We start from the raw sequence: 12,784 nt of genomic DNA on the forward strand, positions 1-12,784 counted from the left end.
ACAACTCATGCACGACTGCTTATTCCTATATTTGTATCATTAAACAGAGGTCAAATCTATAACATTCTATAAAAACTTTATTTCAAAGTGGCTATGTGGTTTCGATTATGTTCAGTTAATTTAGTATCACATTAAAATTGACATTAATATTTTAAATTTATAAACCGTGCTTTAAAAGGATGATGAATATGTGCATAAGTCTCCCACATTTTCAGAAAATCAGTATTAGTCTATATTAGCAATCAATTAGCAATATAAACTACATCTGAACAATGCTTAATTCATATTCTTAAGGTGTAGTGCCATATACAGTAGTTCCACTATATACAAATCTAAAATAATTGTTTCATAAAAACATTAATAGTTTTTACTCTTAATTGCTTATAATTGATGTTATAATCACATCTTTAACGCTTATAAGTACTTCAACTGTCTACACACCATCAGTCCTCGTTTAGTTAATCTATTTGCAAAACATTACTATAGAATTCCTCTTAGTCTTAATTTATTCGATTGCATTTATCCTCCTAGGAATTTATCTTATGTTACGTAAGAGATATTCCTATTTCGCAGAACGTGGTATTTTGCATGATAAACCGGAACTTATCTTCGGAAATTTTCGCGAAATGAGGCGTTCCAACCCAATGTTTCTAGTTATACGAGAATATTACAAGAAATACAAAGGAAAAGCAAAATATGTTGGTTATTATCTATTTTTACGGTCTTTTATCATCATACTCGATTTGGAACTTATAAAAAATGTACTCATCAAGGATTTTGAGTACTTTCCCAATCGTGGAACTTATTATAATGAGAAGGATGATCCGATATCAGCAAGTATAATGCATTTGGATTATGAAAAATGGCGAAATATGCGTGTTAAACTTACTCCAACCTTTACTTCGGGAAAAATGAAATTTATGTTTCCAACTGTAGTTGATGTTGCCACCCAATTAGTTGAAGTTATGAGAGATGCACATGAATCCGGTTCATTTGAAATGGGTGTTGAGTTTGAAGATATAATAGCACGATATGCAGTAGATGTCATCGGAAGTGTTGCTTTCGGTTTAAGTTGTAATAGTCTCAAGAATCCTGAAGCAGAATTCAAGGTGATGGGTATAAAAGGATTCCGTTACCGACACAATTGGTTTGTGCACTCGTTTATAGTTTCTTATCCGGATTTGGCAAGAAAATTGGGTATGAAGTTCCATTTCGATGATGTTGGAGAATTTTTTTTACGAATTGTTCGTGAAACTGTAACATATCGTGAAAAAAGTGGAACACAACGAAAGGATTTCTTAAACCTGCTTATAGATTTAAAAAATTCAGATACGGCAGATCCTATAACAATGGAGCAGATAACAGCACAAGCATATGTATTTTTCACTGCCGGATTTGAAACGAGTTCATGTACAATGAGTTTTTGTCTATATGAATTAGCTCTGAATCAAATGGTACAGAATAAACTTAGAGAGGAAATTATGGAAGTACTTGCACGTTATAAAGGAAAATTTACATATGAAGCAATGAATGAAATGAAATATATGGAAAAGGTTTTAAATGGTAAATATTAAAATTAGATATATTTAAATGAAAAAAGGATACTATATTGAAATAATTTTTTTAAATAGAAACTATGCGAAAGTATTCTATTGTACCATTTACATTACGCAGAGCAATTAAGGATTATGTTATACCGAATACAAATCATGTGATTGAAAAAGGTATGGATGTAGTGATACCTATCGATGCATTGCATCATGATCCTGAATTATTTCCAAACCCAGAAGAGTTTAATCCAGAACGATTTTCTCCATCGGAAGTGGAAAAATGTAACTCAATGTCTTATATACCCTTTGGCGATGGACCTCATATTTGTATTGGTATTAGGTTTAGTAGATTGGTTATTATGATCGGTTTAGTAATGATATTGCGGAATTATCGTATATTGCCTACAAAGAAAACTGAAAATCCTCTTCAATACAATCCAAAGAAATATTTTATGGGTAGTAAAAATGGAATTTACTTGAAAACTGAAAAGATTTGTCGAAATTAAAGAGTGAATGGGTAAAATATTTTCTTACAAAATTCATTCGAATGTTATATTAAGGAGGAGTTAATTTAAAAAACGAAACAATTCTATTTCTAAAGTTTTCACAAAGATATAACAAATAATTATATGTATGCATTGTGTTGATAAATATTGCCTTACCTTTCATGCTATATATCACATGTGTTCATGTTAATTTACAATATAAATCGTTATAAATGTTTATGGTATTTATTCAAGTATTTGGTTTTCTTTAATGATCCATATTCTGTTACATATTATATTGAAGGATAGTCGTAGTTATATTGTTTATATGCGTATAAGCATATGATGACAATGTCTACCATCAGTCGCAGTTATCTATATTTATAATATGGTTTTATTATATAAAACTTAAATAAAAATAAGTAAATATAACAGTTGACAATAGCAATATATAATACTTATGAATTCAAAATCACCAATTTGAATATAATCCTTTACACTCTTCATATGTAGAAATAAAAAAAAAAGAAATGTGATGTTTTAAAATAGATACAGGTGGTACACTATGACATATATATATCAATGGAAAGAATATCTATCAATTGTCAGAATTGCACTCTTTTGAAGTAAGTATGCGTGACAGAGATTTCATAAACCAGAACATAATCCAGTAGGTAAGAGATAAGAGCAACTTTCGCTAGACGGCCCCATTGAAATAAATTAGTCATCCTGCTGTCATCCATCTAACAAAGGAAAAAAGTTGGTTAAGCCTCTTTAGTAAACATCGCAGTGCTCTAGTGAAAAAGAAGTCTGCCAAACAACCAGTGATTATCAAGAATGAAACATTCTTGAAAGAAAAGTATATAAACTTGAATAAAACCAAAACCATCTATTTCAATCTGGTCTAAAAGTCTTTGTTGTACTAGTAATTAACTAAACTTAGTGACCACGATTTGTAACTTTCTGATCTGGAATCGTACCCTAGTATAAATATGTAACTTCAGTATGCATCAGTTAGGCCTAAAATGATTAGAGTTTTTCTATATGGCTTTTCTTAACCAAAATATGTTGTGTGCACTACTGGATAGATTGGTAGCTCTACTAATAATGTTAATAATGTTAGTAATTATACCTAAAATAATAATATGACATAATAGTAACAGTGCTTGTGACAAGGAAAGCCATATACTAGAAAATATTTTTTTTTGATGGTGTTTTTGCAGTTCACTTGATTTTTGTATTATGTATTATATTGTCATGATCTGTCCTTTCATTCAACCCCTTAAATACGCAACTGATTTCATTTGAGATATTTTTACCATTGCTGGAACCTTTTTAGAATTCATCAATTTTTCGTAAATGTTACTATGATGAAATTCGCAAGTGAATATCTACTGATGTTGGCACAATCAAACCTTTACTACACTAACGACTCGATCATAGCCAACATTAAATGAATATTCAATAACCCTGTAAGGTTGTATGCTTTGACTTAAGACCAACGTAAGGTCATGTGCGATCATAAACTCTACGAAAATAATGATGTCATCGATAATATCGGCTACGATAAAATCAAGTTTTAGTTACTTTTGTGAATTTTCTCAATTTATTGAGTTGCTGTTTAAACCCTAATGCTAAACGAATGGCATTATATTTATTATTAAATAAGATGCATAGTCTCTGGAATCATAAATCTGTGACTCGTTAATTTTTCAGTTGATGGTCAGGTTGTTCCGCACCTGTTTCGTTTGCGTTACATATTATCCTCGTTAATACATTCTACTGGTTCTGATTTTTTTTTTTGATTGAGAACTGGAGCGTGCACGCTGTACTCGCAGACTGCAGTCGTGGCACATGTGTCTAGGATCGTTACAAATAAAGTATATGAAAACTTTTTTTTATTTTCACTTTTAGTACTTAGCTAATATTTCATGATTGGTTCCGCGAGTGCCATCATCACACTTTCCTTGGCAAGTTTCTTCAACCGTCTATTTAATAGATCCACTGTTATAGATTTGGAGAACTAGATTTTGTAATTGAAAAACTTAATTGCTTACAACTGAAAGCTTGAGCACTTATACTCTTTCTTAATTCGAGGTATTTTCAAAACTCATCTTTACGTCTTGACTGGATTATTGTTTATCATTTAATCAAACTAAATAATAATTGACCTCAGATCTGCATACCTCCCCGAGGAAACTGTAACCATTCTGAGATTTGATAACGCGGTGTTGGTAAGTCTGTCAGTTTTCATAAATAATTTCAGGACTCTATCCTTTATGTATTTTTTGATGAGGTCCCTGAAGATGTCATTCGTCCTAACGTACCATGGTACTTTGAAAAGTCTTCTCAGAACCTGGTTTTGTGCAATTTCTAGCTGGCCAATAGTAGTGTTCATAATAGTATTAAAACGCTCAAGCAGTTTGATTTATAGATACATATGTATAAAAAAGAAGAATTTAGACTTGATGAATTAGAGCACTTAATACTTAAGATAAAGTACTGGCTATAATAACAATTGTACTACCCATATAAAACACAAGTATAATTAAATTGTATTAAAAAACTTTTATACTTACTTTTTAAAGCTAATTGCTTTCAATTAAAAACTTATATTTGCTGGCACGAATTTATGTTTCCAATTACTGCATTAGGTATATAAAATATTCCAACTACGTATGCCAAATCAGTCTTTATATGGATATTCTATTAGCACAATATTATTATGGATTTTCTTTTAGTCTCAATTTATTCAATTGCTTTAATCCTCTTAGGAGCTTATCTAATACTACGTCGGAGATATTCCTATTGGGCAGATCGTGGTGTTTTGCACGATAAACCGGAACTTATTTTTGGCAATATTCGCGAGTTCGGACGTACTAAGGCCCTTTTTATTATTGTTCGGGAATATTATATGAAATACAAAGGAAAAGCAAAATATGTTGGTTTTTATCTATTTATACGACGTACAATACTTATACTTGATTTGGAACTTATAAAAAATGTGCTTATCAAGGATTATGAGTATTTTCCCAATCGTGGAACTTATTATAATGAGAAGGATGATCCGATATCAGCAAGTATAATGCATTTGGATTATGAAAAATGGCGAAATATGCGTGTTAAACTTACTCCAACCTTTACTTCGGGAAAAATGAAATTTATGTTTCCAACTGTGGTTGATGTTGCCACCCAATTAGTTGAAGTTATGAGAGATGCACATGAATCCGGTTCATTTGAAATGGGTATTGAGTTTGAAGATATAATAGCACGATATGCAGTAGATGTCATTGGAAGTGTTGCTTTCGGTTTAAATTGTAATAGTCTCAAGAATCCTGAAGCAGAATTTAAAAAGATGGGTGAAAAAGGTTTTCCTTGCAAACATAATTGGTTAGTGCACTCATTTATGAACTCATATCCGAATTTAGCAAGAAAATTAGGTGTGAAATATCATTTCGATGATGTTGGCGAATTTTTTTTACGAATTGTTCGTGAAACTGTAACATATCGTGAGAAGACTGGAACACAACGAAAGGACTTCTTAAACCTGCTTATAGATTTAAAAAATTCAGATACGGCAGATCCTATAACAATGGAGCAGATAACAGCACAAGCATATGTATTTTTCACTGCCGGATTTGAAACGAGTTCATGTACAATGAGTTTTTGTCTATATGAATTAGCTCTGAATCAAATGGTACAGAATAAACTTAGAGAGGAAATTATGGAAGTACTTGCACGTTATAAAGGAAAATTTACATATGAAGCAATGAATGAAATGAAATATATGGAAAAGGTTTTAAATGGTAAATATTAAAATTAGATATATTTAAATGAAAAAAGGATACTATATTGAAATAATTTTTTTAAATAGAAACTATGCGAAAGTATTCTATTGTACCATTTACATTACGCAGAGCAATTAAGGATTATGTTATACCGAATACAAATCATGTGATTGAAAAAGGTATGGATGTAGTGATACCTATCGATGCATTGCATTATGATCCAGAATATTTTCCAAATCCAGAAGTATTCGATCCAGAACGATTTTCTGCATCGGAAGTGGAAAAACGTAACTCAATGTCTTATATACCCTTTGGCGATGGACCTCGTATTTGTATTGGCATTAGGTTTAGTAGATTGGTTATTATGATTGGTTTGGTAATGATATTGCAGAATTATCGTATTTTGCCAACGAAGAAAACTGAAATTCCTCTTCAATTTAGCCTTCGTAAATTTTTCATGGGTAGTAGAAATGGAATTTATTTGAGAACCGAGAAAATTTCTTAAATTTAAAGGGTGGATGCAAGACTGTATTCTGTTAAGTTTATGTTAATGTTGTATTATAATAAAAATTTTATAAAAGTATCCTCTTCAATAAACCTTTGCAGGATGCATGTACTGTCCTAATAAAAATTTTGTTTGTAAATTTGTGTATTTTTTTTTATACTTGCAAATAAATCGTTTATTTATATAATTTCATTTCCTTAAATTTTTATTATTGTTTATTTTTTTAAGGCTTCGGTTGTTAGTAAATACTTCAGTACTTTGTTATTTCTGTTGTAGTGAACGTCTTAACATATTAGTTCCAGGCCAGATTTTGAACTTTTTTGGTTTTGTTTCTGATTATATCATAAGCTTTTGTTCCCTCCTTAACTTTCATGTTAACAGTCGCTGGTTTTGTGACAGGAACTGAAATTGAAAGGAGACTCATTTCCGTCAGTGGCAATGCATTTATTCCATTCTTTCTTTAATTTTCGTATACCATTTCTGGAATTCACTATTAGTGAAGTATAGCCACTATAACCTCTTTGTTTGATGAAATTGTCTTTTCTTTTAGAGATTTTTAAGAGGAGCTAAAAGATCTGTGAAAAGAGTGGTTGTTGTAGCAAATTGAGTTTCTGAACTGTGTGAGCAGGTCTTAATGGAAAAAAATTTTTTCTTTCCTAGACTATATCGATTTCTACAAATTTTGACTTTACATTTGTTTAGAACGTTGCAATGATAATGTACTATAATTTAGGTTCAGGGTGGTACATTACAATCTCAATTTCGATGATGAATTAATGCATCACGTTTTTCTTATACACTGTATAAAGTCGTTGTTACAAATGTGACTTATTTGATGATGTTTTGCAAGAGAGTATGGCAAATTATGGACTACTGAGATGTGTCGAAATTAAAACTAAAATCCATCAATATTTTAGATATATTACATTCATATCGGTGAGCGTATAGAAAGACGGTTATAGTTTGTATTCTGTGAAAATAGATAGTGTGTTGTGCAAATCACAAAACTTTAAAATATTATAAGAAACTCTGATTATGTTAAAAAATCCAAATTTTTGACTAAATTATACAAAACTTTACAGATTTTTGCAAGTAGCCTTAACGTTATCAATATTTGTTTTGAAAATATATAACAATATCTGCATTATTGGATAAATTGACGCGTATGTTTGATGAACTGAGATAAGCTGAAACTCATTGAGGATTGCTTTTCTTACTTTACTACATTTAAACAAGGATCCAATGAATAGATTAGATTAGTACACCAAGGATGTTATATCGTCTAACCGAAGGAACTGCAGAACATTAATTGGTGTGTTGACAGGTCACTGTCTGGTCGCATCACATGCCCAAAAACAAAACCTAACTCACAGCGATGCTTGTAGGAAATGCAACGAGTCGGATGCAAAGGAAACTCTGGAGTATCTACTGTGTAATTGCCTGGCTCTCTCAAGAACTCGACAAAAATACTTGGGGGCATTCAGTTTTACAGGACTGAAGCACATATCCAAGGTTTCTGTTAGAAGCCTAAAAAATTTGCTAACGAAATGCGCATCCTAAGTGATGTACACAATCGCTAAAATAAGACTCTGATCTGGTATTGCAATGGACCTTAATGATATATGCGTGGCATTTTTGGCCTGCCAGCATAATCTAATCAATAAACTTTGTTTTCTAAGTCACTATTAAGTTCATATTACGTACTCTTAATAAAAGTAAAAATATTGTGATATAATCTCTATATAATTTAAACACAAAGAATATTTATGCATATATAAGCAGTGTCGAATCGCAAAACGCTTTCTGTACCTATGTTACACTTGATAAAGTGCATTGTTTTTTTTTTAAATTAATTAGTTTTCAAACACCTCTTCTACGATTGCAAACTGAGTCGGTGTTCATATGTTTCTCTGGGTAATTATTCTAGTTTGTTAGAAGTAGCTATACTAACCCACTTTAATGATATGTGAAAACACTCAACCAAGTTTATAATAAAGGCATGCCATATAAAAAAGCAAGGATTTAAAATAAATAGATTAGCGCACTTAATACTTAAGATAAATTAGTGGCTATTATTATCGTCACAGTACAAATATAAAACAAAGATTTAATTAAATTTTTTTAAAAAAACTGTAATTGGTTTTAATTAAAAAATAACATTTGTTGGCGTTAATTTATTTTCATAGTACCTATTTTGTAGTATATAACATATTTCGACTGCCCATGCCACATCAGTCTTTATATGGATATTCTATTAGCACAATATTATTATGGATTTTCTTTTAGTCTCGATTTATTCGACTATTTGTTTCCTTTTAGGAATTTATCTTATACTACGTAAAAGATATTCCTATTTCGCAGAACGTGGTATTTTGCACGATAAACCGGAACTTGTCTTTGGTAATTTTCGAGAGTTGAGGCGTTCCAAACCACTATATCTTATATTTCGCGATTTTTATATGAAATACAAAGGAAAAGCAAAATATGTTGGTTTATATCTGTTTATACGACGTTCTATATTCATACTTGATTTGGAGCTTATAAAAAATGTACTCATCAAGGATTTTGAGTACTTTCCCAATCGTGGAACTTACTATAATGAGAAGGATGATCCGATATCAGCAAGTATATTGCATTTGGATTATGAAAAATGGCGAAATATGCGTGTTAAACTTACTCCAACCTTTACTGCGGGAAAAATGAAATTTATGTTTCCAACTGTGGTTGATGTTGCCACCCAATTAGTTGAAGTTATGAGAGATGCACATGAGTCCGGTTCATTTGAAATGGGTATTGAGTTTGAAGATTTAATAGCACGATATGCAGTAGATGTCATCGGTAGTGTTGCTTTCGGTTTAAGTTGTAATAGTCTCAAGAATCCTGAAGCAGAATTCAAGGTGATGGGTATAAAAGGATTCCGTTACCGACACAATTGGTTTGTGCACTCGTTTATAGTTTCTTATCCGGATTTGGCAAGAAAATTGGGTATGAAATTCCATTTCGATGATGTTGGAGAATTTTTTTTAAGAATTGTTCGTGAAACTGTAACATATCGTGAGAAGACTGGAACACAACGAAAGGACTTCTTAAACCTGCTTATAGATTTAAAAAATTCAGAAACGGCAGATCCTATAACTATGGAGCAGATAACAGCACAAGCATATGTATTTTTCACTGCCGGATTTGAAACGAGTTCATGTACAATGAGTTTTTGTCTATATGAATTGGCTCTGAATCAAATGGTCCAAAATAAACTTAGAGAGGAAATTATGGAAGTACTTGCACGTTATGAAGGAAAATTTACATATGAAGCAATGAATGAAATGAAATATATGGAAAAGGTTTTAAATGGTAAATATTAAAATTAGATATATTTAAACGAAAAAAGGATACTATATTGAAATAACTTTTTTATATAGAAACTATGCGAAAGTACTCTATTGTACCATTTACATTACGCAGAGCAATTAAGGATTATGTTATACCGAATACAAATCATGTGATTGAAAAAGGTATGGAAGTACTGATACCTATTGATGCATTGCATCATGATCCTGAATTATTTCCAAACCCAGAAGAGTTTAATCCAGAACGATTTTCTCCATCGGAAGTGGAAAAACGTAACTCAATGTCTTACATATATACCCTTTGGCGATGGACCTCGTTTTTGTATTGGTAATAGATTTAGTAGATTGGTTATTATGATCGGTTTGGTAATGATATTGCGGAATTATCGTATATTGCCTACGAAGAAAACTGAAAATCCTCTCCAATACAATCCAAAGAAATATTTTATGGGTAGTAATAATGGAATTTATTTGAAAACTGAAAAGATTTGTTGATAGTGCTCACAATGTGCTTGTAGCAAGAGTGTGTGCGGTGAAACTTAGTTTCCACATCTATTAACTATATTATAATGAAAATCGTTAACGTAGTTAATTTGTGTTTGTTTTAATTAAATACAGGTTTCATTAAGTTTTTAGTTATTATTATATCATGCACTTTATTATTTATTGTAAAAATAAGTTATAAGAAAAGTAATTGGATTTGCGAATTCAGTTTGGTTTTTATTACAAACTTTGGAATTCAATACAAAATTATAGTTATATTAGATTAGATATTACGTTATTATAGATAGTTATTACGTGGTAGTAGTAATAGTAATGTTGACTGCAAATACTCTGAAATTAATACAAATTGGTAATTTTTGCATAGAAAACCTTATTATATTTTCCCAGTAATTGTAACACTATACCTAATAAAAAGATTTAGAGATTGGGGTAAGTATACGCAAAAAATTCACTATGGCAATATATCATAACAACAATAAAGACGCAGATAAAATTATATATATATATATATCGGTGCAATGTGTGTTGTCATGTTGCGCAGATAAATAAGGTATCGATAGTATATCGTATCCACTGTGTTTTTTTTGACTATCGCATTGATATCGTATCAGTGTGGTATATACTACCCCTAATAATACCGCAATATCATATAAATTTTAACATTAATGGGAAGTACTAATCTAGGCAATAAAAATGAAGTGTTTTATGCTGGTAAGCAAATTACTTAAAGATACCTGAACCGATTTGGATACCTGGATCGGGTAATTAAAAAACATATTCCTTATAGTTCGGATGAGTTGCGTATGGAGAGAAGTATTGGGAAATTTAGTTAGAAAACTGGAACTTTTTCTATTAGATGTTTATGCTACAAATTGAATTTTCTCCTAAGATGCTGGAGGGTCTCTGGAGGGGTATTATTCAAACTCTATGATATATATATTACATTTTAATTTTGAATCAATTGTTTGTGTCACCACCATACAAAATTTTTTTAATTAAATTTTTATGCCTAACTGTTTTTCCGATCGCTATATATTTATATATTATAAACTCTATATAAAGACGAAGAACGTGAGCTATAACCTTTTTTCAATTTTAAGGGTTGCCACCATACAATATAATGTTTTTTATAATGTTCTTAATCAAGACTTATTCACCATCTTTACGTTGACTACACGAAGAAATTAGGATTTAAAGCACTTACTTATTGCCTAAATACTTTGCAGATTGAATGGAAGTATAAGCATATTCAGGACTTAGTACAGTGATGTTTGAGGGTATATATATAAGTCATCTTAATTGACATTAAATGATAAATAAATTTTATTCCATTTTTATTACAATAAATAAATATGCATTTTAATTAAAAAAGGAAACTCATTTGTTTTTTCAAGAATTTAGCATTACAAATCTCTTCCACTTTCGTTAAAATATTACACATGACATATCACAGAGTGGAAACCAAGTGGGAATAAGTACTTGAATTGTGACTTTTAAACAAATGAACACGTGGATGCGAACTCAGACACATTTCTAAATTAGAATTATGATAATTAAGTGTGTGTACACATACGTCCGTTTGTAATATTTAAGTATTTAATTTAAAATGTAAATTTTAAAATTTATAAAAAATTTATAATTTAATTATTCTAAATACGAATAATCTGTATTTTCGAATGAACCTAGCTGTGAGTTTAGAATGCATATAGGTCACTCTTTGACAAATTGTAGTGGTTTTGAAACATCTCCGTCTCGGTTAAAATTTTTTTTAGAAATTTATGTAAATTTAAATTTGATTTTAACGCCCGTTATTTCCGTAGTTACTATTTAACTTGATGGAAACTATTGTATTTAATAGAGAGGTTTTCAACAGTAGTGAAAAGCAAGAACAAATAATTTTTTTTTTTAAATTTCAAGTATTGCTAAATGTTCATCATCAGTGGTCCTGAAATTATTTCTTATATTCAATTATTTGTTAATAATTTTTTGAGACTGCAAATACCAGGGATTGAACTCATACCCTGCCGAATTTGAAGCTCAGAGTCAGAGTTTATTAGCCAACTGCCCTAAAGCCGTACTGGACTTTTATATTCGAACTTGAAGCTTTGTTAATTTGCTGTGAAATTTCATTAACAAATTAACTTATGTTAAATTAGAACGAAATTTTAAACCATCAGAAAAATAATCAAATTAATTAAATGTAGTTGTTTTTAAATAATAAATCTCAATACATCTCTTTGTCCCCACAAAAATGAAATATCTCAGAAAAAACACTATGTGAAGCATTATTATTGTATAAAAAAAGGTGGAACTTTCTCAAAAAAAATTTCAGTTAAGGATGAAAATATTGTGAATGAACCGCGGTTACAAGAGTGGTTTGCTTAATTTTATTGCGGAGATTTCGATATCAAAAGTTAATGTTAATGAAATCCTACAACAGGTGGTCCTACTCCACATACATATTTTTAGAAGTAGCAGCTGCATTTAGTATCAACCACATGACAGTTTGGAAAGACTGAGCAAAGACCCTCGTTCTTCGGGCAACAAAAAAATTTGATTAACCAAATTAACAACAGTGATACGCTGCTGAAATGCCACAAAATCG

General features: G+C 30.6%; 2 protein-coding genes and 1 pseudogene across 2 annotated transcripts; all 3 read left to right on the forward strand.

The window, feature by feature from the left end:
• The first annotated feature begins 626 nt into the window (after positions 1 to 626).
• On the forward strand, positions 627 to 2,056 carry LOC119674413 (cytochrome P450 6a8-like). Its single transcript, XM_038085552.1, has 2 exons — positions 627 to 1,563; positions 1,632 to 2,056. The coding sequence occupies exons 1-2, from the start codon at positions 627 to 629 to the stop codon at positions 2,054 to 2,056; spliced, it is 1,362 nt and encodes a 453-aa protein (XP_037941480.1).
• Positions 2,057 to 4,767: 2,711 nt separating this feature from the next.
• Positions 4,768 to 6,467, forward strand: LOC119682972 (probable cytochrome P450 6a13). Its single transcript, XM_038096556.1, has 2 exons — positions 4,768 to 5,841; positions 5,910 to 6,467. Exons 1-2 carry the CDS (start codon positions 4,950 to 4,952, stop codon positions 6,326 to 6,328), a joined length of 1,311 nt encoding a protein of 436 aa, XP_037952484.1. The 5' UTR covers positions 4,768 to 4,949; the 3' UTR covers positions 6,329 to 6,467.
• A 2,131-nt stretch (positions 6,468 to 8,598) lies between these two features.
• On the forward strand, positions 8,599 to 10,246 carry LOC119674414 (annotated as a pseudogene).
• Positions 10,247 to 12,784: the final 2,538 nt, after the last annotated feature.

The sequence above is a fragment of the Teleopsis dalmanni genome, chromosome 2 (assembly GCF_002237135.1).
Source record: "Teleopsis dalmanni isolate 2A chromosome 2, ASM223713v2, whole genome shotgun sequence".
Classification (NCBI taxonomy): Eukaryota; Metazoa; Arthropoda; class Insecta; order Diptera; family Diopsidae; genus Teleopsis; species Teleopsis dalmanni.

Bases quoted from the DNA above. Each gene is read 5' to 3' on its own strand.
- LOC119674413 (XM_038085552.1), top strand. From the start codon at position 627: ATGAGGCGTTCCAACCCAATGTTTCTAGTTATACGAGAATATTACAAG. The intron at 1,564-1,631 runs GTAAATATTAAA...TTTTTTAAATAG, and splicing joins TATGGAAAAGGTTTTAAATG to AAACTATGCGAAAGTATTCT.
- LOC119682972 (XM_038096556.1), top strand. From the start codon at position 4,950: ATGAAATACAAAGGAAAAGCAAAATATGTTGGTTTTTATCTATTTATA. The intron at 5,842-5,909 runs GTAAATATTAAA...TTTTTTAAATAG, and splicing joins TATGGAAAAGGTTTTAAATG to AAACTATGCGAAAGTATTCT.